Source organism: Pteropus medius, unplaced genomic scaffold, assembly GCF_902729225.1.
Source record: "Pteropus medius unplaced genomic scaffold, Ma_sr-lr_union100, whole genome shotgun sequence".
In the NCBI taxonomy this organism is placed as follows: domain Eukaryota; kingdom Metazoa; phylum Chordata; class Mammalia; order Chiroptera; family Pteropodidae; genus Pteropus; species Pteropus medius.
The window spans coordinates 760,505-787,722 of record NW_024344321.1 but is presented as its reverse complement, the minus strand read 5'-3'; the positions used below and the strand labels follow the sequence as shown (position 1 = coordinate 787,722).

At 36.7% G+C, this 27,218-nt stretch overlaps 2 protein-coding genes and 1 pseudogene across 6 annotated transcripts in view; 2 read left to right on the top strand and 1 right to left on the bottom strand.

Moving 5' to 3' along the window:
- The window catches only part of SUPT16H (SPT16 homolog, facilitates chromatin remodeling subunit), a 35,094-nt gene extending 24,050 nt beyond the window's left edge, over positions 1-11,044 (top strand). Inside the window, exons 16-26 of the mRNA XM_039869875.1 lie at positions 142-277; positions 384-510; positions 958-1,076; positions 1,615-1,740; positions 2,082-2,194; positions 2,495-2,570; positions 3,223-3,392; positions 7,991-8,120; positions 8,797-8,926; positions 9,063-9,140; positions 9,722-11,044. Coding sequence (XP_039725809.1) covers positions 142-277; positions 384-510; positions 958-1,076; positions 1,615-1,740; positions 2,082-2,194; positions 2,495-2,570; positions 3,223-3,392; positions 7,991-8,120; positions 8,797-8,926; positions 9,063-9,140; positions 9,722-9,867 — 1,351 coding nt within the window. The 3' untranslated portion in view covers positions 9,868-11,044. The remainder of the gene's footprint in view (positions 1-141; positions 278-383; positions 511-957; positions 1,077-1,614; positions 1,741-2,081; positions 2,195-2,494; positions 2,571-3,222; positions 3,393-7,990; positions 8,121-8,796; positions 8,927-9,062; positions 9,141-9,721) is intronic.
- LOC120608120 (uncharacterized) lies at positions 2,651-2,769 on the top strand (annotated as a pseudogene).
- Positions 11,045-11,287: 243 nt separating the features above from the next.
- The window catches only part of RPGRIP1 (RPGR interacting protein 1), a 58,337-nt gene continuing 42,406 nt past the window's right edge, over positions 11,288-27,218 (bottom strand). For 3 of the 5 annotated variants that reach the window (XM_039869876.1, XM_039869877.1, XM_039869878.1), the window contains 5 exons: positions 24,032-24,129; positions 18,766-18,958; positions 16,435-16,519; positions 13,977-14,107; positions 11,288-11,433 (listed from right to left, as the gene is read on the bottom strand). In XM_039869876.1, the coding sequence (XP_039725810.1) occupies positions 11,300-11,433; positions 13,977-14,107; positions 16,435-16,519; positions 18,766-18,958; positions 24,032-24,129 (641 nt within the window). In that variant the 3' untranslated portion in view covers positions 11,288-11,299. Of the gene's footprint in view, positions 11,434-13,976; positions 14,108-16,434; positions 16,520-18,765; positions 18,959-24,031; positions 24,133-27,218 lie in introns of all 5 variants that reach the window. The other 2 variants (XM_039869879.1, XM_039869880.1) reach the window with 1 other exon arrangement.

The following is a 27,218-nucleotide window of genomic DNA, read 5'->3' as shown; positions in this document are numbered from 1 at the left end:
TTTTTTTGCTTTCCAGGCATTGTCTCAGCATTCAGTGGTATTGTTTTCTTCTCAAAGATATTAAGCCAGTTATAAAATATAGTAATGAGTGCAGGTTACCTGGCCTGATGAAAAAACTTATATATTTTCCCCTTTCTACAGTACTTACCGAGCTTCAAATATGAAGGCACCCGGAGAACAGACAGTACCAGCCTTGAACCTTCAGAATGCTTTTCGAATTATAAAAGAAGTACAGAAGCGTTATAAGACTCGGGAAGCAGAAGAGAAAGAGAAGGAGGTGAGCCTGAACACAGACAAAAGCACCTCTCTGCAAAAGGACACATGAGGGTTTTGGGGATGTATAAAGATACATGAGGATTCACATTAATTTTCATTGCACTTAGGGCATTGTGAAACAAGACTCCCTGGTGATTAACCTAAACCGGAGTAACCCCAAACTGAAAGATCTGTACATTCGTCCAAACATTGCCCAAAAGAGGATGCAAGGTTCACTGGAGGCCCATGTCAATGGTTTGGATGATCTCTCTTTATTGGGTGGGGGTGTTGGTGCATGTGTGTGTGAAATTGCATGAGTACTACAAGTGAGTGCATGTAATGCCTCATGTTTTCAGTTGTGTTTCATAAAGTCATCACATCTTAGAGTCAAATGGAGTTTTGGCTTCTGACTACCAGATGCCACATGCTACTTTACTTGTGTGAGGAGACATGGAGTGGGGAAGGGCTTTGTCTTCTGGGGCACATTTGTAGGAATGACAAGATCAGATAATATAGCGTGACAAGGAAATACTGAGGGGAATCTGCTTACATCTCTGAATGGCCAGAAGGAAAGGAAAGCTCTGTACAATTTTTGGCATTTCCTCTGACCCTATCCAAATGAGCCAGGAAAGATGCAGTACCTTTTGGCCTAACCTAATGATGCTGGTTGGTAATTAGCCGCTTCTTCCCTCTGCCATCAAGGTTTCCGTTTCACATCTGTTCGAGGAGACAAAGTGGATATTCTGTACAATAACATTAAGCATGCACTGTTCCAGCCCTGTGATGGAGAAATGATTATTGTCTTGCACTTTCACCTCAAGGTATATCATTCTACTTATTAGCTATGAGATGTTGAGCAAGATCTTTTTGTCACCTTCTTTCCATTAAAATGGTGATGAAAAATGTCACTGATTATATAAGGTCATTAAGAAAATTGAATAAAATTATGTTTATAAAGTTTACTGTGACTGACATCTAGAAGGTGCTAAGCATGTTTGTTCCTTTGGTGTGATATATAATGACCACCAAAACATGAAAGGTCTCTAAATTCTTTCTGAAGTAGAAAGTTTTTGCTTTAGACACAATTATCAACGCAGTCTCCAGAGTTCATTCTGTTAAATAGGAGTACATTTTAAAACTTGTACTCTTTTACATTCCCAAATGTCATTATTTATGATGACTCCAGAATTTAACTATGGAGTTTAACTATGAATAGTTGAACTATTTTTACATAAATGCTGTCATTTCTAGCGTAGATATTTTTTATATTTTCAAATTTTGTTTTTGGTATCTTGCCTCTTTGTTGTATAGCCCGAGTTTCCTGACTTCTTTCTTGTTCTTTCTGCTCTATTCCTTTAGAATGCCATCATGTTTGGCAAGAAGCGGCACACAGATGTGCAGTTCTACACAGAAGTGGGAGAGATCACCACGGACTTGGGGAAGCATCAGCATATGCATGACCGAGATGACCTCTATGCTGAGCAGGTCTGAAGTTTCTTTTAGCATTTTATTTGCAGGGTAGTGAGGTAGGATGTGGTCCAAATCTGAGCTCTGTAATTGTTATATTTTATAAATAACCCCTGAATCTCTGCAGAATAACTCAAGTATCTGCTGAACTGGTGTAGTGCAGTAACTTATGGGTTAGACTTAGGTTGCAGACTCAGCTCTGCAGTTAATGGTATGGTGGCCTTCAATTAGGTATACATGTTATTATCATTAGTAAATATAGTATCATTAGTAACTATAAAAACACTTCACACTTTTTGAAGGAATGCACTATTAAAAAGTATTGTGACCGTTATAGTTAACATTTTTTTCTTCAACAGATGGAACGAGAAATGAGGCACAAACTGAAAACAGCCTTTAAAAACTTCATTGAGAAAGTAGAGGCTCTAACCAAGGAGGAACTGGAATTTGAAGTGCCTTTTAGGGACTTGGGGTAACATATCTCTTTTTTTTTTTTTGAAGTTTCACTGGTCTGCCTTTAGAAAAACTGGTTATTCTTTAATAATAATTTAATGTATCATGTCTTTTTTTCATATAACTGAAAACCTTTGAGACATCCATTCCCTCTTGAAAATTTTTAAGGGCCAGAGTGAGTGGCGAAGAATGAGAGGCTTCCTCTGGAAAGGCGTCTCTACTGAGTATGCTGGAGTTGTTGGAAATGGGGAAAGGAAAGAAGTTTCATATGGCACCAGCAGTTTCTTTGCAATGAGTTTAGTTTCTTATTCTCTTTCAGATTTAATGGAGCTCCCTATAGGAGTACCTGCCTCCTTCAGCCCACTAGTAGTGCGCTGGTAAATGCTACAGAATGGGTGAGTATTTTTTACCTCCTTTTAATAAGAAAATTGTTAGAGAAAAAGCAGGAGGATAGGTGTTTTGAAAACTAGGTCCTGTCTACGGCCTTACTACCCTGAACAAGCTCGAACCCGTCTGATCTCGGAAACTAAGCAGGATCGGGCCTGGTTAGTACTTGAATGGGAGACCACCTAGGAAGACTGGGTGCTGTAGGCATAAAAAGTAAATAAAAAATAAGGGATTGTAAGCTGAGAAGGTCCTTGCAATCTGTGAGGTCAACCAAGGATTGCCTTGCCTAGGAAAAAAAAAAGAAAGAAAAAACTAGGTCCTTGTTTTTTCTTATGATTTTCAGTTTTGATGTTTTTTATTTATCTTAGACATAGAACTTATTAAACATATTCTCTAAAAGCCTTTTTAAATAGTTTTTTCATAGTTTCTTCACATAGTTTCCTTAAATTTATTCTTCTTAAGGAAAGACTTTGATTTTGCAAATCCTTTTACTGGGCCTCCTTAATATGCTGTATTGCTAAAAGTCTTTCCCGCCCCCCAAAAAAACTCAAAACAGTTCATTTATCCTTTGTGTAGTGATTTACATTCTGAAAGTATTTGAAAATTGCTAGTGCTTGGGGGAAATATTTATATGATAATGAACCAGTTCCTTCCTGACAGCCACCTTTTGTGGTAACATTGGATGAAGTGGAGCTGATTCACTTTGAGCGGGTCCAGTTTCACCTGAAGAACTTTGATATGGTAATCGTCTACAAGGACTACAGCAAGAAAGTGACGATGATCAACGCCATCCCGGTAGCCTCTCTTGACCCCATCAAGGAATGGTTGAAGTAAGTAAATCTGCCAGCAGTCTTCCATTTACTTCATGAACCCTGTGTTATAGAATGTAAGTATGATGTGTTGTACATAAAAATCCATGGTGACACTGCATTTGGGTTGAGTTATAGACCAGGACTTAAAAATTTGGAATCTGTTAGAACTATTCACTTTTTTCTGAATATCCCAACAATAGTTTATGGATACATACACAAGGAAAATCAAAGTCTGAGATCTTTTTTGACTGTATTTGATATATGTATGAAAAGGCTTATACGTGTGTGTAATATTTACAAAAAGGGGCATATTTCTTGTTCTTTTTACTGAAAGATGAGACGATAAATTTCTTATTTTACCCTTTGACATCCATATACTCACACTTCTACTAAAAGTAGTTCTCATGGAAGTACCAGAATCCCAGTAAACAGGAAGATATCACTCCCTACATAAAGGGTGAAGCTTGGGCAGCCATAAATATAGTTTGCTTTGCCTCCCCCTCCCCCACCCCACCTCTCATTTCCTGGGAAGGGGAGGTGCTATAAATGTAATCTCCTCTTAAGAAATGTATTGAGAGCTTAGTAATAAACTGAGAAAAATACAGATTTATGGTTTCCAAGAGGATTTTCCTAAGAAACATGTTGCAGGTAGGTGATATAGGATCACATATGTTATGTATTTATGTATATGACATTTTCAGATCAACTTTATTGAGGTACAATTTCCATGTAATAAAAATTCACCAATTTAAGTATATGATTTGATGGGTTCTAACAAATGTATGCAATCTTAGATCTACCATCTAGAATCTCTTATCTAACATTTCCTTCACTCCTAGAAGTTCTCAAATGCCTTTATATATAGTCAGTCCCCTCAACCCCATTCCTGGTTTCTGTCACTATACATTTTGCTTCTTCTAGAATTCTGTGTAAATGGAATCACACTGGATGTCATCTTCTGTATCTTGCATCTTTTACAAGTTCTTGTGTATCAGTACTACATTCTTTCTTATTACTGAGGAATATTTCGCTGTATGGAGAATCATTACTTTATTTACCCTTCACCAGTTTATAGACATTTGAGTTGTTATTTGGTGGCTCTTATGAATAGATGCTGTAAACATGTACAGGTCTTTGTATACCTGTTTTTATTTCTCTTGCTTAAATGACCTAAGACTGAGATTGCCGGGTAATATTGTTAAGTTTATGTTTAACTTTATAAAAAACAACGAAATCATTTTCCAAAGTGGCTGGACTACCTGCAATATGTGAGAATTGTAGTTGTTCACATCCTCACCAGCACTTGGTGGTGTTAGTCTTTTTAATATTAGCTATTATAGTGGGTGTATAGTGCTATCTCATTGTAGTTTCCATTTGCATTTCCATGTTGACTAATGGTGTTGAGCACCTTTTCATATGTATATGTGTCATTCTCTACCTTTATGGAATATCTTCATAATTTTTGGCCATGTTAAAAATCTATTACTGAGTTGTAAGAATTTTGGGGGCTGGATACAAATCCTTCATCAAATATAGGTTTTTGCATATGTTTTCTTCCTTTAGTAGAGTCTTTGCCTTTTCATTTCTTTAATAGCTATTAAAGATCAGAAGTATAAACTTTCCATGAAATCCGTTTGGTCAGCTTTTTCTTTTGCAATTTGTGCTCTTATGTTGGGTTTTTTTTTGTTTTATCATTTTTTATTTTTTAACATTTTAATTTTTAATTTTTTTTTTTTCCCTCTCTCCTTCCCCGTCCCCTCTGGTAAACTAGCCCATTTGTCCATGTCCATGAGTCTCTGTCTGTCTGCCCTATTCATCTGTTGCTTTTATGTTTATATCCCACATATAAGTGATACCATGTGATTTTCTCCTTTTTCTGTCTGGCTTATTTCGCTTAGTATGATTATTTCAAGGTCCATCTATGTTGTTACAAATGGCAGTATTTCATCTCTTCTTATGGGTGAGTAATATTCCATTGTATATATGTACCACAGCTTCTTTATCCAGTCATCTATCGTAGGACACTTCGGTTACTTCCTTGTCCTGGCCACTGTGAATAATGCTGCTATGAACATCAGTGTGCAAATATCTTTTCGGATATGAGTTTTCAAGTCTTTGGGGTAAATACCCTAGTAGAGGGATTGCTGGATCGTATGGTAGATCAATTCTTAGTTTTTTGAGGAACTTCCATACTGTTTTCCATAGTGGCTGTACCAGTTTGCAGTCCCACCAGCAGTGTATGAGAGAGTTCCTATTTCTCCACATCCTCGCCAGCATTTGTTATTACTTGTCCTGTTGAGTCTAGCTATTCTAACAGGTGTGAGATAGTATCTCATTGTGGTTTTGATTTGCATTTCCCTAATAGCTAGCAATGTTGAGCATCTTTTCATATATTTGGTGGCCATTTGTATGTCCTCTGGGGAGAAGTGTCTGTTCAGGTCCTCTGCCCATTTTTTGATTAGATCGTTTGTTTTTTTGTTGTTACTGAGTCGTATGAGTTCTTTGTATATTTTGGATATTAGGCCATCATCGGAGGTGTTGCTTACAAATATACTTTCCCATTTGGATGGTTGTCTCTTTGCTTGTTGACGGTTTCTTTCGCTGAGCAGAAGCTCTTTAGTTTGATGTAGTCCCATTCATTTATTTTCGCTTTTACTTCCCTTGCCTTTGAGGTCAAATACATAAAATCCTCTTTCAGTCCAAGGTCCTTGAGTTTCGTTCCTATGTTTTCTTCTATGCATTTTATTGTTTCAGGTCTTATATTCAGGTTCTTAATCCATTTTGAGTTAATTTTGTTGTGTGGTGATAGACCACAGTCTAGTTTCATTCTTTTGCAGGTGGCTTTCCATTTTTCCCAGCACCATTTATTGAAGAGGCTTTCCTTTCTCCACCGTATGTTTTTGTCTTTTTTGTCGAAAATTATTTGCCCATATAAATATGGGTTTCTGTCCCACTGGTCCGTGTGTCTGTTTTTCTGCCAATACCATGTCGTTTTGATTACTGTCATTTTGTAGTATAATTTGAAGTCAGGCAGCTCGATGCCTCCAGCCTCGTTCTTTTTATTTAAGCTTTGAAACAGTTATGTTATCTTTTAACTTACAAAATGAAAGGAAAAGTCTTTTGTATTTATTTACTCATATTTATCATTCCCGGTGCTTTCCATTCCACTGTATAGTTAAAACCTTCTGTTTGTTATAATTTTTCTTCGCCTCATAAACCTTTACCATTTGAGGTGTAGGTTTTCTGGAGACAAATTCCTTCAGCCTATTTCTTGCAAATATTTCACTTTCATTTCAGAAAGGTGTTTTTTTGCTGGATATAGAATTCTAAATTGACAGTCTTTTCTGTGAATATTTAAGATGTTGCTCCATTGTCTTCCAGCATTCAGAGGTCTGATGAGATATCTACTATCATTCTTTGTTACTGTGTACATATTGTCTTTTTTCCTCAAGTTGCCTTAAGATTTTTCTGTTTATCATTGTTTTTCAGCAGTTTGACTCGGTGGTTTGGTATGGTTTTCTTCATAATTATTCTACTTGGTGTTCATTGGGCTTTGTAGAACTGTGTGCTTTATCGTTTTCATCATATTTGGAACTATCAAATATATTTACTCTTTAGTCCCTCCCTTTTTTCTGAGAGTTATTTTACAAATTTTTTTTTTCATATCATCTTCAATTTTCCCTCTTCTTTCTTAAACATGTGGAGCATATATATAATAGCTTTTGTAACATCATTATATGCTACTTCATCCCTTATCATTATGTTTTCTAGATCTGTTCTGTTGGTTGATTTTTCTCCTACTTCTTTGAGTATCTGATAATATGTGCTTGGTTGCCAAACATGTGACTCCAGATTTTGGGGTGCTAAGTTTTATTATTTTTAATTTTTTTAGGTTTTATTCTAAGATACAGTCAATTTACCTGGATTCCTTTTGATCTTTCAAGACTTGTTCTCAAATGTCATGAATGCTGGTTCAGAACAGCCCTTAGTCTGGGGCTAATTGGCCCCATTGGTGAGGCAGCACTCTTCTGAAGACTCCACCTGATTCCCTGTGTTATGAGGTCTTTGCACTGAAGTTGGTGGGAACAGAAATTATTTCCAGCTCTGAGATCTAGGAATTATGTGGCCTACTGCTTTCCAATGCTTTTTTGCCTAGTTCTAGTAAGTTTCCTCTCACATGTGCTCAGATCAATCCTCAGCTAAGGAATTGAGGAAATCCTGCTGCAAATCTCTAGAGCTTTCTCCTGTCACTCTATCTTCTAGTACTGTAGCTGTCTCAGCCTCCTCAAATTTTACTCTCTTTCAACACCAGAGACTACCAGGTTTTGGTTAGGTTCTCCCTTCTCGAAGAAAGTGGAAAAGAGGGAGAGGCGCTCAGACTGACTCGGACAGGGCTAGCTTTGGTTGGAAGGCTGCTTTGATATGAGGGCTGGTGCTCTGGAAGACCAGATTTCAGCCATTTGGGCATACTCTGGTGGTTCAGTGCAAAAAATACCTCCCATACATTTAAGAAAAGTTTATCTGCTCTTCAGAAATGCTTATCACCAATTTGACACTGGACATTCTCAGAAAATATAGAGGATCGATTTTGACATTGGTAATATTATTTCTCTCAGTTCATGTGACCTAAAGTATACAGAAGGAGTACAATCCCTCAACTGGACTAAAATCATGAAGACCATTGTTGATGACCCTGAGGGCTTCTTTGAACAAGGTGGCTGGTCTTTCCTGGAGCCTGAGGGTGAGGTGCGTGAGTGTGGGGTTTCTTCTCTGCTACATAGTTGCCCATTATTTGGGCAGTTAGGAGAAGGCTGAATAAGTTGTACATAAGGGAACAGACCAAATGTGGAAAGCTCTGAACACATCTTGGTATTATTGTTTCTCCAAATTAGTTTCACAGGTAAATGATAAACTAACTGGGCATTGGTAGCCACTGACAAGATTTCCTCGAAATTATAAAAACTCTTTCAATGAATTTTTTAGTTCTTGGAAAAAATTAAGGGAATTTTGCAAAAATATGTTTTCTAAAAACTGGTTTCCCACCTTTGCATAATGCATTATTACCAAGAGTATTTCTGAAGTTAATATTTCTGGGTAAGGAAGGATGATGTAAATCTTTAATAAATACAAATTAGGGAAGCATTTGAGATCTTGTTCTCCGGCATGTATCATCAGTGTGGCTCAAATAAACTCTTACTAAAAAAAGAAAAGGAACTATGAATTAGAGTATCTACTAATTATACCTTACTAATAATTTTTAATAAGTCATTTTATTTCTTGGTCACTCAGGTTTTGGTTTTGGGGTTTGTTTTTATGTAAATAATGCTGGTGTGCTGAGTTGGTTGAATTCATTATATTAATAAAGTGAACATTTTTTAAAAAAAAAACAGTGAATAGTATTATTCTCTCTCTAACTAAACAGGGGAGTGATGCCGAGGAAGGGGATTCAGAGTCTGAAATCGAAGATGAGACTTTTAATCCTTCAGAAGATGACTATGAAGAAGAGGAAGAGGATAGTGATGAAGATTATTCATCAGAAGCTGAAGAATCAGGTTAGTCTTTATAAGGAAAAGTTTCTGTGTCTTCCTGATCTACTATCGTTTATGGAAACTACTTTTGTAGAAGGGAAGAATTCTATCCTCATTCCATTCTTATCTAATGACTAAAGCGTAATCAATTTTATTCCAGACTATTCCAAGGAATCATTGGGCAGTGAAGAAGAGAGTGGGAAGGATTGGGATGAACTGGAAGAAGAAGCCCGAAAAGGTAAATTTTTGATGCCTTTTTTTAGGCACAGATTTCTAAGAGATTTCAATCAATAATCCACAGTGAAAACAAGGTCTGGAATGAGTATTCTCCCAGAGGTGCGACTCTGCCTAATGGATGATTTTTCATCTGCTGAAGCCCCCAGTGGGCTCATAGCCATGATAGCCGAATAGTCTTACAAGGCTCCAGAATTAGGCTATTCAGTTTCCAAATCAAAGTCCTGTAATAGTCTAACTTTTCTGGGCCTCTTCCAGGTTAGGAATGTTTTTATTGTGCCAGTTTAATTACTCTGGAACCAAACACCACATTTAAGTTAAAGATGAAATGTTATCTATTGTATCTTAAGCACTGTGATAGATACTTTGCATAGATTACCTTATTTAATCCAAGAACACTTTTTCATTTTATAAACAAATCAAGGGGCAGAAAGGTTAAGTATTTGAACAGGTTCACTGGTGACTGAGTAAAAATTAAAGCTTAGGTCTGACTTCAAACTACATTCAAACTACATGCTGCCCAGTAACATTAGGTACCTAGAGCTAACCTGTAGCTGACTGATAATGCCTCTTTCTTCTATTTAGCGGACCGTGAGAGTCGTTATGAGGAAGAAGAAGAACAGAGTCGAAGTATGAGCCGGAAAAGGAAGGCATCTGTGCACAGTTCAGGTCGAGGCTCTAACCGTGGTTCCAGACAAAGCTCCGCACCCCCCAAGAAAAAGAGGAAGTAACTTCTGAACTTTGGCCCTCAGTTCCATTCTTCCTCCAGCCAACCCCTGAAAATTTTACATGACAGAAACTGTATTTTTCCTTTTTTTCTTTTGAAGTTTTGCCATTTGTGTTTATGGGTTAAGGGGGCCATTTGTGTGGACCAATCTACTCGGGGAATTCCAGGCCCACCAGGAGGACACGTGCCAATGGCCCCATCCAGGTGGCAGGGCAGGAGGTGTTCTTGAAGAAGGGCAGAGGCTTCCGCTGTTAATAAATACCGTTTCATTCCTCTCTCTTCCTGTTACCTTCTGCCAAGACATTGATGGCTTTTGACATCTTATTCTTTGATGTCTCAAAGCTGTATTTCCAAGACATTGGTACAAGGTGACCCTTAACAACCTGTACCATGGTTTTTGACCAGCAGATTCGATCCTCCATCCTACCCTACTGTCATGACTTTCCTTCCTCACATCTCTTTAAGTTCCATCTTTGCAGTACTCAAGAACAGGTTCTTGGAATTTGCTAATGATTGTGATAAACTATACAACTTGGGTTAGTGAGGCAGATCGGACTGGTACCTCCATCTGAGTTTTCCTGCTTCCTTGCCTCATGCAGATTCTGAGGTATTTCTGCTGCCTTGGAAGACATAAGAAGCGATGGCACTCCCTGACTTGGTTCCATTCTCCTTTCAAATTCACACATGGTACATTGGTAGAAACAATTACCACTGGTTCTTTTCTGGTATATCTGACTAAGAATGGTTGTGCCTCATATACTGCTTCTGGTGAGATCCAGGAGGAGGCTCAAAGGAGTCAACAGTTAGATCTGGAAGCTGCAAGAGTCATGCCTTGGGCCTAGAATACCCTGATGAGAGAAGAGGAAGGGAGGCCACATCTACTACATAGCCTCTCATCACTGCTGCTCCTTATTTTTACTTGTCTTGCATTGTCCTGTATTTATCACAGTTTCTGTTGAACAGCTTTTTAAGTATTTGGGGAGTTTATCTTGCCATCCCCCTCCTCCTGGTTCTCTGCACCCACCTGTCCCACTGCAGTTCATTCTGTGTTCTGTGACTTTAAGAGAAGAGGGAGGGAGGGGTCTTGGATTTTGTTTGTTTGTTTTTTTCTCCTTAGCAGTAGGACTTGATATTTTCAATTTTGGAAGAACTAAAAGATAAATAAACTGTGGTTTTTTTTTCTTGTTGTTTTGTTTTTTTAAATTCAACTTTTGTGACAGTTCTTTGGCAGTTCCTGAAAGCAAACCTGCTTCTTGCCTGGTAAAGCACTAAGGCGTCAGAAAATAATGCCTTTATACAGCTAGTGTGACAAAAATAAACTTTCATATTCTAAGCTTTCATCGTTAGGTTAAGAGATACTAGACATCACAGTAAACCAAATTCATGGTATAGCAAGTTACTTTATAAGAGACTTTACTATGGTGCCCTCACAGAATTTAGAATGAAATAGCACTCATTTCATCACAAAAATCTTCAGTCATTTCCTTGTAAATAGCATGGAAGGCAGCAGCAGCTTGAAGGGACACCTTCAGAATTCCTATTGGGGTTGCCTGATCTGCAGGGCTAACAACTGTTGAGAAAGGAAAAAGATGTGTCAGGCAGCAGCAGCATTCAATTAAAAAAACACTTAAATACCTGGCATTTGCCATGTTAGGTGCTGGGGATACGAAAACTACTGCTTCATTTCTTAGGGGGACTTAGTCCAGTGGAAGAGAATGGAAAACATGATGGTAGGTGCTACGATGAAAACGCGAGGTGCTTTGGGAACATAGAGGAACTGGAAAAGGCTTTCTGGAGACAATCCCTGAGCTGAATCTTCAAAAAGTGAAAGATATTCTAAGCATGTGCCAAGACAGAAGAACATGTCAAGTTTGGAAAACTGCCAAGGAGTGGCAAAAAGGAAGCTATGCATATAAGCAAGGGCCAGGTGTAAAGGGCTGTGTTTGTCTTCTAAGGAGTTTAGTTTTATCCGAAGGTATTAGAAGTGATTCTAGAAAATTGACTTTATTATTATGAATATATTCAAAGGGAGCGCGAGTAGATAAGGAAGGATAATTATGAGTTAACAGTAATTCAGGAGAGAAATGAAAGGCTCTGACATATAATGGAGATGTGAGGACAGATTCAGAACATTTAAAGAGGTAAAATTAGAATTTTGTGATTGTTGGGAGTGCGAAGGTTGAAATCAAGGATGCCTATTCTAATTTGAATAGCAAGATGGATAGTGGCTAAAAGGGAACACAAGGTACAAGGTTTTAATGTGTGGGGGAGGTACCAAAGAGACATAGAGGTAGTGATTTAGTTTGCTCTAAGTTTTATTAAAAGTCTGGTCTAGAAACAGATATGAGAATTAAAATCCTGAAAGTGGGTATATGGAGAAAAGCCAAGAATTGAACCAGAGGAACCCAACATTCAAACCCAGGAAGAAGAACCTGCAAAGGAGACAAGGACCCCCCCCAGAGTGATACAGTCATAATAGCTTAAAAACCAAGGGAGAACAGTTTTAAAAGGAGAATGAGCAATGATATTAGAGATTTCGAAAGGTCATGGTAAGATGAGTAAGAAAACTTGATGTGACAAAAATGGGTAACAATTTTCAAAACTCGATCTTAATCGAAGAGTATAGGAGGTGCAAAATACTATTGTGGACTGACCAACCATTCAGCAAATATATCTGGGAACTGTGTTTTAAAGTGATAGGTAGCTGCAGCAGGGCCAGAAAGGGTTTCTTTAAAAATCAGACTAACATGTTTAAATCCTAAATGGAAGAGAGACCATAATAAAATTACTATAAATTTTTCTTCTGAAGAATCAAAATTGAGAAGCATTCATTGGTTTTAGGGATTTCTGAGGTCACCAGAAAAGGTTTAAGGGGATTTCCCTTATTTACAAAGAGCATGGAGGTCAGGAAGAGCATGGCACATTTAGAGAATGGGGACAGGAATAGAAATTGGGAGTGAGAGTTGGAAAACGGCTAACAGAGATGGCAAGCACTATCCTAAGCATTTTAATTCTTCACTTAGGTACTTCCTTAATCCCTATGACAACCCTATGAGATAGGAACTGCTATTATTCTCATCTTATAGTTGAGGAAACAGGCACAGAGAAGTTAAATAACTTGCCCGATATCACAGGAAAGTTACTAGAGAAATAATGAAGGAGTAACTCTTGGTCTGAAGAGTTTTCTTCAAAGTTTTAAAATTATAATCAGTACAAATTTTATATCATGACTCAATAAACATGTACGTAAGTCAAGTTTCACAAAATATTTGTGCAATGTACTCCGATATTTTCTAAAGTTTTTATCCCTCAAATTCTGATTATGACTTACTAATTTAATTTCACCACCCGCTAATCGGTTATGACTGGAAGTTGGAAAACCGATGGTCTAATGGATGATCTTAAATGCCTACTACAGCCTAGCAGCTAAGGTAAATGTCTGAAGTCCCCGGTGTATAAGTAAGGACTGGACAGAGCAGACCCACCTAAAGGCATTCAAATGCAAATATTTTTTAAATGTGTTGGTCTTATAGCAATCTTTAAAACATTCAAGAGGAATGCGGTGATCAATACTGTAGTAGGTGGAAATAGGGGTGGAAGAAACCAGTGGCAGAGAGACCAATTCAGAAAACTATTACAGCAGTGGGGATGTAGTCAAGACACTTGTGAAGTAGAATGTATAAGACTTGCGATGTAAGGGAAGAGGAGAGGTGGTGTCTATTTAAGAGGCTGCATGACAATGCAGCAAGACAATGCATTAAAAGAGTAGGGGTATTAGCTGCCTTTATAAACCTTATGGGTTTAAGAGAGGTCAGAAATTCTGGTGTTTAAATCTGAAATTAAAACGACTTGTCTTTTCAAAAATTTCCTATCTTAAACATTGGGGATTTGTAATAGATTCTAGTTGTAATGAGGTATATAGGCTCAAATAGATAATTACTTTCATGCTTGATCTAGAAATAAAGAGGGCTGTAAGGATTTCAATCCAGTTTATGCCTCATCAACTTTATAGCAGTAATTATGTACTGTAAGTAAAACAGGAAAAGTATTCATTATTAGGATGATTTCCTTAGAAATAAGTGGAATTGAGAAGCACAAAAACTTTTTACTTACTATCTAGCTCTTGCTCTAGAATGTCTCTTCCGGATTCCATAATCTGCCACAGTTCCAGATATGCATATCCTACTTCTTGACATTCATTCTTTTCATCATCCATAGGATCACTTACCACTGTAAACTTTAAACTAAAGGGGAAAAAAATCCATTTAACTGAGCACTCTTGATAAACCTTAGGCTTTGGAAGAAAACCTAAGGGGGAGGAACAGTAAAAGTAATCATAAATTACACAGTGTCTTCCCTGAAGCACTTTTCCCTTGGCTCCATTTTCTTAAGATTACGCAAAAGAATGAAGAATTATAATTTAAAGTAACAACAGGTCTTGAGAAGAGGGAACTAAGACTTGAGATAATGTAACTAATCGAGTTGTCTCAAAACTGTTGAGATATAATACATTGTAAGATGGTTTACAGTTTTGATGAAAGATTTGATATAGGCAGTGGAGGTATTGCACGAAAAACAATAATACAGGAAATTAGAAGAGATTTTAAATTTCTAAGTAAAAGTTGGGTACCAAGCCTGAGCAGGGTAAGGAAAACAGAAGGAAAACAGAATTGCAAAATGAATATAAAAATGTGTTCCTTTGAGTTCTATGTCTTGAAAGATGATGCTTGTCAAGCACACAGCACAGTGCCTCAAGCACTGAGCAGTCAATAGCAATTATTATCTTGACTGAGGCTAGCAAAGAATAATTTGAAATTCTGGAAACTGGTATACCTATTAAATTTTTTGAGATAAAACTCATGCCCCATAAATTCATTGTTTTAACCATTTTAAAGTGTTTTTTAGTATCATCACAATGTTGTGCAACCATCATCACTATCTAATTCCAGATCATGTTCCATCTCCCCTCAAAAAAAACCTCCTACACCCATTAAGCAGTCATTCTCCATTCTCTTCTCCCTCAGCTCCTGGTGACCACTGATCTACTTTCTGTCTCTCAATTTGCCTGTTCTGGACATTTCATAATCCCAATAATTTTTAAAAAGCAAACATTGGTGGCTAATAGAGAGTGTGCTAAGGGAGCAAGAACAGAACTACAAATCCAAGCTCCTAAAATCACAGCTAAAGATGATTAAGCTGAAATAAATTCTGAAATGATATATTCTTAGCCCATTAAGCAATATTCATTTGTGATTATGTTTCTGTGTCATTACCGAGAACTTCAACAATGCAAAAGGATAATACTGACTCACTCACCCCAATTTTCCCAGGAAAGGGATGGCAACTATCATGACTATATGCTGGACACAACACCAAGTACTTTAGGTAAACTATGTTATTTCAATTTTATCCTCCTGGGAGCCTTCAAATTAAGTGACAACTCAGAGATCATAGAGCTAGTAAATGGAAGAGTCAGGATTCAAAATCAGGTTTGTCTGATCATGAAGACAATATGTTCACTGTACCATACTGGCAAAAAGAAAGTCAAAGATAAAATCAACTGAAATCTAAAATTGAGTAGAAGTTTACAAAAAGAAGAAAAAAAGGTTACCACCGTAAGTGAATAAAAGACTAGAGTTCTAGGAATGCTGACAGAAAAAAAGAAAAGAGAAAGCTAAATTTAACATTAATGCAGAAGGGAAACAACCAAAGCATTTTTCATTTCCAAAAGTTACCAGTAAGAATCTGTTTAAAAAGTCCACAGTGATACTGACATTAGAGTCACTGTTTATTTCAGCTGGCTCCTTTTTCAGTTCTTCCTACGACTAACTGGAGATAAAATGCAAATTAAACAAATATGTGAGGCTTTTAGAAAAGTAATGGATTAAAGCACTAGCTCTATATTATTTCTTACCCACACAAAGAAAGGAGGTGGGGTTGCCAGATTTTACAAATCCAAAACCAAAACAAAACCCCAAACAGATGCCCATTTTAATTTGAATGTCAAATTTCAGCTAAACAATGAATTTTTTTAAATATAAGTATATCCCATGTGTTTCACCTGGAACCTCTAAAAGGAAGCCTCTTCAGATTACAGGAATATGGACAATTCACTTTCCTAAAACTTACAGTAGACCTAGAATTTCCTTCAATTATATCAAAGTCAAAGTATTTCCTTTAGAGAAATAATTTTTAAAATCTATATGTAAAATAAATATTATAAAGGCATAATGTTCGGTAAGCTAGCAATAGTACTGTATTTGTAATCAATGAATCAAATCATCTTAGAATGTCAAAACATTTTGTCCATTCCGCATAGGGCACTGTCAGTACTCAAGTAAGTTTCTGCCTCAAAAAAAGCAAAGCACTTATCAGGGGCTGGTACGGGTGAGAAATGAACTAAACCTATGAGATATTTTTTAATCAGGTAGTCGGTCACAAACAAATTAGATTCAAGTGATGAGAAATTCATTAAGAGTAAATTAATATAAAATTGTTCAAATATTCAATATCAGCACAAAACCAAACTAAAACTCCCAGATTCCTTTCAAAATGGGGAGCAGATGCTTACCATCCTTGCTCAGGACCTTGTCCATTCAGCATGGCGAACAGAAATTGCCTTCGACCTTTTTGCTCCAGTGGGTCCAGGTCTATCACTGTATTAAGAGTAGGAGCGGGGAAAAAGCAAAGAATCATACACTTTTGCTATTTGTGCACTAAGACTTTCATAGTGGTATATATAAAACAGGTTGGAAAACTAGGGGCCATGGGCTGGCCACCTGTTTTCATAAAAGAAGTTTTATTGAACATGGCCAGTGCATATTTATTTACCTATTACCTAAGGCTGCTTTCCAACTACAATGATAGAGCTGAATAGTTGTAATAGAGACTGGCCCACAAAGCTTAAAATATTTATTATCTGGCCCTTTAAGAAAAAATTTGTAAACCCCTGATATAAAGGAAGCTCTACAACCCGCATTGAAAGCTATTCTGCCATATGCAAAGATAAAGGTACTCCCACCACCTCACAGCTGTAAGAATTCTAGGAGACTGATTTTTTTAGGGACACCTAGAGATCTGGGTTTTGTGGCAAGTTCGACTCAAGGTACTTGTCACAACATCCATTTCCCCTTCCTCCTCATTTTTTATATGGGAATGTTGTAGCCTCCAATAAATTAGCTTATGTTGTCCAGGCTCTACTTTGGGTAGGTTGGCCACGTGAAGAAGTTCTAGCTATTGTGTAGTGAGAAACCTGCCTAACAGGCTCAGCAGGAAGGCAATCTTCTTTTCCTTAGCAGCCACTAAAGACCACTGGGGTAATCGAAAAGATGGAGGACAGGCACTTTGAAGATGGGAAAGCGAGACAGAAGTTTGGATCCCGATGGTATCACATAGCCTCAACCCTGAACTGCCCACCTCTGAACTTGTTATACACAAATGAGAAATAATATAAGGACGGGATATACTAAAAAAACAAAACAAACAAACAGGAACAAACACACGCACAGGAAACAGCTCTTAGAAATTTAAAATATTCAGTCAGTGACTGGAAGGTAAAATTAAGAAAATTTCCCAAAAAATGAAAAATAAGAAAAAACAGATAGAATTATAGAAGGAAAATGATAAAATTAGAGAATCAATTTGGAGGATCCAAATTCTACTAAGAAAATGAGAAAATGCTGGGGACAGAATTATCAAAGAAATTCAATAATATTTTCCAGAACTAAAAACCATGAGCTTCCAGATTGAAATAGTCCACTGAACGACCAGAACAGTTAAAGGAAAAATATGTACATTACTCTGAAATTTAAGAACACTGGAGATAAAGAGAAAATCATAAAGTCTTCTGGGGAGGAAGGGGATAGAGTTCATATAAAGGTTATACACCTGGCCGGGATCTAGAAAAATCATGGACCAAATGCTTTGAAATTCTAAAAAAAAGTATTTTCATTCAACACAGATTTTTATACATGGTCTAATTGTCAATTAAATGTATGGGTAGAATAAAGAGATTTCAAGCATGACTGTCTCAAATATTTACTTCTAATGTACCCTTTCTTGAAAAGCCGCTGGAAAAGATGATCCATTAAAAAATGAGAAAATCAGATAAATCAGACAGAATGACACAGAACACTGGAGACAGAAAATCTAGCATAGGAGAGAATCAAATAAAATTCTCCAAATAGCAGCAGTGAGATAATAGCTAAACCATGGGCTAGAAAGGAACAAAAGAATGAAGAAAAGTCTTCGGGAAAAAAAACAGACATTATTCGACAGTTCTGATTATTGGAAAATGCGGAAAAGAGGATGAAAAAAATATAGTAGGTATAATAAAAATAAAGCAATTGAAAAATTGAGGCAAGCAAAATAATAAACAAGAAAGGAAATATAATCATGGCATACTCCTTGGCCCTGCAAGAATTCATATTTACATATCCATAATAGATGCAATTAATATTGGAATAAAAATTATGATCCAACTATGTGGGAGGAAGGGAACACAGGTGTGGTATAAGAGAGAGAAATATTATGTTCCAAGGTAGAAAATCAGCAGATAATCTCTAAAATTGGTGAACCAAGAAATTGCAATAGAAACATTATTCCGAAATATGGAGTTAAATAACAGAAGAAATAGTGAAAATTGGCATGGTGGACTGAGTGGGGACCAGGAGGAACGCGAGAGAACGGCTTGTGGAACAGGAGGGGAAAGGACTGCTTAATTTTAATTTAAAATCTTTTTAAGCTTCTTTGATATTTTTAACCCATGTGCATATATTATTTTGATAAACAAAAGAAAATGAAAGGATTGGATCCACTCCTTCAGAAATCCAGAGTAGTTCTGACCCCTTGGCCTAAAAGTCGGTTGGCCTCCCCTCCCCACCGACCACAGGGGATGCCTCACCCTTGCTAAAGTGGAAGTAGATCTCTTCTCCTGCCCTCGGCTTCCTCAGAGATACTGGAGTTTCCGTCTCTGACAAGGGTAGATCGTAGAACTTGTACTCCACATACACCTGTTCTACGTTCTCATCAAACATCACTTCAGATTCTGGGTAGAAGGCCAGGCTGACAATTTCAATGCACATCTTCTCTGAACTCTGATAAGAAAAAAGACATTTATCTCCCATAGATTAGTGATGCTCCAAGTATATAGACTCCACTTAATCAACACATTACTCTCAAAGAATCAAGCATAGGCATACTCTATCTAACATATTATTCCTTGAGAATCAAGTTATAGGTAAAACTGGCACCAACAGACAACTTGACTAAATTGTCCCAGCTAATGTGTGGGAAATTTGTTCTATCTGCTACTCCAGACCAGCCTTTGTCAGCCACCTCCACATACAGAAAGACTCAAAAAACTTTCCAAGCAGACAGCTTTTCTACAACTTTCTTGATGAAAATCAATCCAGCATTTTCCTGAGGTTAGCTCGTAAGAGGCGTGCTGATTGATATTAGATATTTAATAGCTGTTTTAGTCACTACAGCAAACAGCTACCCATTGTTTCCTGTGCCCACCTGAGTGCAAGCCACAGAGCAGGACATCAGACCGTACTGCCTTCCCACAGCAACTCCAGTACTTTCAGCTCCACTTCGGAGTCACTGCCACCACCACTGTCGTCTCTCTTGATTGTTCCTGTGTCTAATCTTCATAGTAGGGATACCAGGAAGGGTGCTGATATCTCTCTAGTTTCAGGAAGTGAACTGAGGACAACATTATAAGTCTCTTCCTTCCACAGTGTGGCAGCAAGTTAGTGTCATAGCACTAGTAAGGAATCTGTCCAGGATGGCCCCCTAACCAGCCACAGTTCTCCCTTCCATGTGCAAGTACCCTCTGGCTGCTTCTCTTCTCTAGGTTGCCAGACCAGTGCCCTCGCTTCTAAAAAAATCTGCTCCCACGCCCTTTTCTTTTCTTAGGAAACAAGTGAAACCTCTGTGCCTTCTCTGAGGAAGCTCAGGATACTATATTTCTCAACAAATCAGCAGCAAAACAATCTGGGTGCCTCTTAAAAATAAAGATACTTGGTGTTCCCCTATCGATAGTCCCCATAAGACCCTTCTCAATACTCATCGTGAAAAACCATTGATTCTATGCAGTGTTTTCCAAAATGTGGGTTTTCACACTTATGGGTCAGCTTAGTGGTTTCACTAGCATTTTTTAAAATAAAAGAATAAAATAAGATAGGCTAGGATAGGACAGAATAGAACAGAATACAATAGACCAGATACTTGCTGATTCTAAATACTATGAAGAAAATAAAGAGGGCGATAATAATAGAAAATAATGGAAGGAGTTGAATTAGGTAAGGCAGTGAGGAAAGACTTTTCTAAGGAGATTTTGATGTAGTCTGCAAATGATCAGAAATCCATATTTACGCAGACTACCTAAAATTTAACTCAGCTCCTCTTTTATCACCTTATTTATATGTTTCTCCTCAGTAGGGTGTGAGATTCAAGAGGGAAGGAATCAATTCTGTCTTATTCACCATTTTGTGTGCATAGAGTCTGGCAAAAACTAAGACAGCCACTCCGTAATGACTTATGGAAGGAGCAAACAACTCAGGGGTGCTGCAAAGTCAATGACTGTCAAACACATAGTGTAAAAGCTCAATCAGTGTTGCTCAGTGAGGTCTAAGTAAAAGGTCATATATTATTTGATCAGCAGTTGAGAAATTAACTAGAAAAAGCTAAATGTATCGACATGGGTGGACTACCAAAACATTACTGATTGAAAAATGCACATTTCAGAATATGTATCAAAAAAGAAAACGAGGGAAAGAAACTAGGTGACGAGCACATGGCACCTCCCTGTACACTTTTTGCAACCGTTTACAAATCTATAATTATTTCAAAATAAAAATTTTTTTAAAAAGACTATGTACAGTTTAATGTCATTTACTTGAAAGCAAAAAAGACAAATACAAAATGACATAAATGCTAAAGTTTTTTTTTTAAGATCTGTAAAGATGTACCCCAAAATTCAAAACAATGGTTTTCTTGGGGTGAGGGGAAGAGGCAGCAGAAATTTGGGGCAGTGGTCAATAGAGATCTAGCTTTATCTACAATATTTAGTTTTTAAAAGAAAAATGTATTCTGACCTCACTTACATAATTTTAAAATTTTTAAACTTGCAGCAAATAATCCTACAGCAAATGATCAGAAATCCACATTTATGCAGACTACATCAGATTTATTCTGATAACAAAGATGAATTAGGAGGACAAATAAGACTAACATTTGAGCAAGGTACACATGCAAGCTGTAGGCTGAACCATATGAAACTGACAATAGCCTACCATTTTTTACCTATAAAAGTGATCATTTCACATGGTTTGTTAAGGACTAAATGTTTGTGGCCCCCCTCAAAGTTCACATATTGACACCCTAACCCCAGTGTGATGGTATTTGGAGGTGGGGCCTTTGGGAGGAAATTAGGTCACGAACGGGACTCGTGCACTTAAAAGAAGAGGTCAGAGCTGGCTCTTTCTCTTTCTGTCATTTGAGGATACAACGAGAAACTGGCAGTCTGCAGCCTGAAAGAGGGTCCTCACCAGAATCTGACCAAGCTGGCACCCTGATCTCAGACTTCCAGCCTTGAGAACTGCGAGAAATAAATCGCTGCTGTTTATAAGCCACCCAGTGTCTGGTCCTTTGTTATGCCAGCCTAAACTGACTAAGATACGGCTCGATATTTTAATTTGATCCAGAATCCTTTACATGAGCTAATTCTATTATCTAATTTTATTGGGACTGAACAGCAAAAACAAAACAAAACAAAAAGTATGCAATCAATAATACTAAACCACATTAACCACTGTATATACTAACTCATCTGCACTTGCTGGCAGAAACCCTAAGGGCAGTTAGTATCACAGCATTAGTGCCAGAGACAGTTCCCTTTGGCTTTTTAGTTCAGATGTACTAGCTAATTTGGCTGGGGCGGGGACAGAGTTGCTAAAATTAATTAGCTAGCATAGCTAAGGGGTCAGGACATCCTTGACACCTGAAATTAAGAGTACAAGAAAAGAGAATAAACTTTGAGGTGCTTGATACATACTATGGCTAAAAGACAGTAACCTGATTGCTCTCTTCTCATTAGGAGCTGTTAAGAAGGGGAGGGAAAAGTTTTCTATGGTCCACTCAGAATGAGAGATCAATTCCTGGGACCAGGAATGGAACTTCGTCTGGAGGAAGCCAGGTTTGGGTTGAGATCATTTCTTGGGGATTCTTAGGGGAAAATAAGTACAGAAGAGCCTTAGGAACCTCACACTGATAAATAGGGCCTCCTGGGGAATAGCCCCACACACATCGCATCAACACAGGAACTGTCCTAATTCTGGACTCAAAGAGAGGCTGTTAAAATATTCATATGTATTGAATTGTTTCACTTTTTTTAGCAATGTAAAGGAAAGGCATTTATTTTGGAAGGGTCTTCTTTATGTTGTACTGTTCAACCTATTCAATTGACCTGGCAGGCAGAAGAGAAATGACACCCCTCTTTTTTCAATCCCCTCCCTTCAGGGCCTAGTCTTTCTTTGTAGGGGTCACTATGAGATTATAGAAGCTTGACCCCGAGAACTAGAATATTTCATCATCATCATCACTATCATTTAGTGCTTAGCTTGTCTCGGGCATTTTACTGAATCCTAAGCACACATTACCTTATTTAAATCATGCCTCATCATTATAAGTTGGGCATTATTAGCACTTTACAGATGAGAAAACAAAGCCTGATAGAGGTTAAATAACACCCCCAACACTGCATAGACAGTAAGCAGCAGAGCCAGGATCTAAACCACTTATGCCTGAACCAAATCTCTGTGCTCTTAAACATTACACTCTCTTGCTTCCTCCAAATTATCAAGTCTAATTTGATAGCAACACTAATTTTTTGCTAAGTAGGCTCAGTTTTCATATTTAGTTTCTCAAGTAACATTTTTAAGTACAGAAAGGGTTTCTAAAAGGAGATCTTACTCAGTAGCCTTTAACTTTGCAGTTTAAAATTTTGCCAACCAGCTGGCTGCTTTTTACTTTCATCTGAAGCAGCATGGTTTAGAAATCTTGACTGAAGCTCCAGCTCGCTCACTAACTAGCTCTGTAATCCTGGACACATTATTTAATCATTTTCACCTTTACGTGTTTCTGTCTAGTTCTAACATTCAATGGCTCTGATCTGCCTTATATAAATGTTTCTCAAGACACAAATTACATGACGTCTAAAAAAGATATGACTGACAAAAGTTCAGAAGAAAAACTTAATTGTTTGCCATGTTAGATGTTTAAGTCTACTGATTTAAATTGTTTCTCTGCACTCCAATATCCTTTATTTTCCTGCAAATCCTCAGTATAATTTCTGACTTTCAAGGAAAGCAGCAATAATTTCCCTTTTCTGAATTCTTACAAATCTTAGAATTTATATCACATAATGCACTTGATTCTAGCTCAACTATACTTTTATTTATTGTTTCAAATGAAGGTCATAATCCTCAATTAGATTTTAATATTTCATTCAGTCACTCATTCAACAAATATTTACTGAGTACCTACAAATGTGCCAGGGGGCAGTCTAGTGGCTCGAGAGAGTGATTGTTTTCTACCTCATTTGTAAACCCGCAAGATTCTAATACAATGATTGTTAAATATGTCTGTGGATATTTATTCACATATGTGTGTGTGTGCATGTGTATCCTCAATTAGTTCCAAAAGAGATTTGAGACTGAAATATTTAATTAATAATTGTAATGACAGGTTTTAAAGGTTGGGTCAAAAACTTCAGAAACCAAATGATTTCTCTGAGCCCTCCCAGGAAGAATCCCTTCCTCCCTTCCAGCCTCTACCTCCCAAAGTCAACCTGCTCTACTCAGATGAATTTAAAGAAAGGGGCATCGCTCAGGCTAAGGATGAATCACAATGAAGAAGACAGGCAAAGGATCCAAACAAGAGAGAGAAATGTTGAAGCAAGTCCTTAATTACACCACATCAAGAAAATGATTCTTTCATCTGACTGCATCAACACACTTCCATTCACTTCCATATTTAACTAACTTGAATTTCCCACCAGGTTCATTAAAACTGGATTTGAACTTCACGAACATGGCCATTAAGCACAGTAACTGTCATTATTTACAATCTTGTCTCACACTCAATAATTACCGCAGAGTACTTACTGGCTTGGGACATTTCTGAGATACAGGTGTTACTATGTCGTCACTGTCTGTAGTTTGTGCTTCACTGATTTCAGAAGCTTGTTCACAGGATCCTTCATCTGCTAGAGAAAAGGCTGGAGTTACAGAACTGTCTCAGAGCACCCTGTCTAGCTGGAGAAGAGATCTAGTACCTACATCATCAACCCACTGTCTGGTCATTAATTCCGAGTACCTAGATTTTGGCTGCATTTATTAAGAATCAAACACTCTTTTAAAGATTCACTGATTCAGAAGCTTGCCAAACACACAGGGTTCGCTTTTGAATTTAAAAAAAAGGGGGAGAGAAGGAAGAATAGAAGGAAGATAGAAAGGAAATTTGTCCTTTTCTAGGGGCTGGAGAAAATGACTGAGCCAAGGAAAAACGGTGCAATTAGGGAGTGGCAGATTGCATTTCCACAGTCTCAAGCACTACCTCTCATCCATCCCACATGTTCTTTTTACAATGTTACCTTGACACATTTTATTGAACATTCAACTTTCCTTTTTGTAGAGTGCCTTTCGAATCTTTTGCTCATTTTTCTATTAGGTTGTCTTTTCCTTATTGATGTGTGGGAGTTCTGTATGTATTTTCTAAATTTGAGCCCTTTGATGGTTATACGTGTTACAAATATCTTTTCCATTCTGTAGCCTGCCTATTTAATCTCTTACTGAATAGAAATTCTTACTTTTAAGGTAGTCAACTTTATCAATATTTTTCTTATGATCAGTACATTTGTGTCTTATTAAATCTTTCCTTATTCTGAATGATAAATAATGCTGTTATGAGTATTTGTGTACAAGTCGTTGGGTAAAGAGATATTTTCATTTCTCTTTCATAGCTACCTAACAGTAGAATTGCTGGGTTGTAAACTATACATTTAACTTTTTAAGGAACAGCCAAATACTTTTTCAAAGTGGCTGTACTATTTTACATCCCCAGTGGTAATGTATGAGGTTCTAATTTTTTCACACCCTCACTAACACTTGATACAATTGGCCTCTGGAACATATCGATTCTAGTTGGTGTATACTGGTATCTCATTAGGGTATTATTTTGTATTTTTCCCAATGACTAATGATGTTGAACATCTTTTTGTATGTTTATTAGCTATCCATATATCTTCTTTAGTGAAAGTCTATTCAAATCTGTTGACCATTTAAAATTAAGTTGTCTTATTATTGAGTTTCAAGAGTACTTTATAGATGTAAGTTCTTTATCAGAATGTGACTTGCAAATAATTTCTCCTAGTCTATAGCTTATCTTTTTGCTTTCTTAATATGTCCTTTGAAGAGAAGATGTTTTTTATTTTGCAGAAGTCTAGTTTATCAATTTTTTATTTTATGGATCATGCTTGTGGTGTCATATCCAAGAAATCTTTGTCTAATCTAAGGTCAAATATTTTATACTATGTTTTCTATTAGAAATGTTATAGTTTTTGGTTCTAATATTTAGATTTATGATCTATTTTGGTTAATTTAGTATATAATGTGAAATAAAGGTCTAATTCTTTTTTTTTTTTCCCCGTATGTGGTTTTCTGGTTGTCTTAGCACCATGTGGTTGAAAGATTAGATTTCTCCATTGAATTGCCATAGAACATTTGTTGGAAAATCATTTGACCATAAATATGAGGGTTTATTTCTGGATTTGCAATTGTTTCACTCATCTATAAGTGTATCTATTTGCTAATATCACACCGTCTGCATTATTGTTGCTTTATAGTAAGTTTTGAAATTAGGTAGTACAAAAATTTTGACTTTGTTCTTCTTTACACTATTGTTTTGGCTCTTCCAGGTTCTTTGCAATTCCATATAAATTTTGGGAAGAATTGCCCTTATTAACAATTATGAGTCCAATTAACAAACATTACTCCATTTGTTTGAATCTTCCTTAATTTCTCTCAGGAGTTTTTGTAATTTTTAGTATAGAGGTCTTATATTTCTTTTGTTAAAGTTATTCCTAAATATTTTATTCTTTTTTAAATGTGGACAATTATTGTGAAAAAAATTGTTTTCTTGATTTCATTTTTAGATTGCTCATTGAGAGTATATGGATATACACTTGATTATGGTATATTGACTTATATCCTGCAGTCTTGTTCACTGGCTTTTAGTTCTACGATTTTTTCCCAATTTTTGTAGATTGCTTATAATTTTCTAAATACAGGATCATGTCAACTGCAAATAAATTCAGAATGACTTCATTTCCTATCTGTATGACTTATTGCAATGACTAAAACCTTCACTATAATGTTCAACAGGAGTGGTGAAAGTAGACATCTTTTCTTTGTTCTCAATCTTAAGGGAAAAGCATTCCGTTTTTTACCACTAGGTAGAATGTTAGCTACAGGTTTTATTATACCTTATTAGTTTGAACCAATTTCCTTCTATTCCTAGTTTGCTGAGAGCTCTTATCAAGAATGGGAGTTAGATTCTGTGAAATGCTTTTTTTCCCATCTATTGAGTGGTTATGAAGCTTTTATTCTGTAAATACAGTGTATTAAATCAATTTTTAGATATTAAACTAACTTCGCCTTCCTGGAATAAATCCCACTTGATCATGGTATGCAATCCTTTTAATATATTTATATTTTGATGGATTTGTTTGCTAACATTTCCTTTAAGATATCGCATCTGTGTTCATTATGGATATTGGTCTGCAGTTGATTTTTTTTAAAAAAATGTCTTTGGCTTGCTTTGGTATCAAGATAATACCAGCTTTATAATTGAATGAGTTAGGAAGTTTCCCTTGCTCTACGACTTTCTCAGAGAGACTATGAGGAATCAGCATTATTTCTTCCTTAAATATTGATAGAATTTATCAATGAAGCCACCTGGGCCTGGACTTTTTCATATGGAAAGAGTTTAAATTACTAATTCATTGTCTTTACTTTTTATAGCTCAATATTGATCTCTAGTTCTTTTTGAGTCATTTTTGGTAATTTGTATCTTTCTAGGAATTTTTTCTTTTTCATTTAAATTACATAAAGTTGTTCATAATATTCTCTAATAATCATTTTATTAGTGACCCTACATTCATTTCTGATTTTGCTAACTAATGTCTTTGCTCTTTTTTCTTGATCAGCATGCCAGTTATTAATTTGTTGCTTTCCAGATCAATATAAAAACTTCACTGTCTGCTCTGCAATAATGGAGCTGGACCCTGTAAAT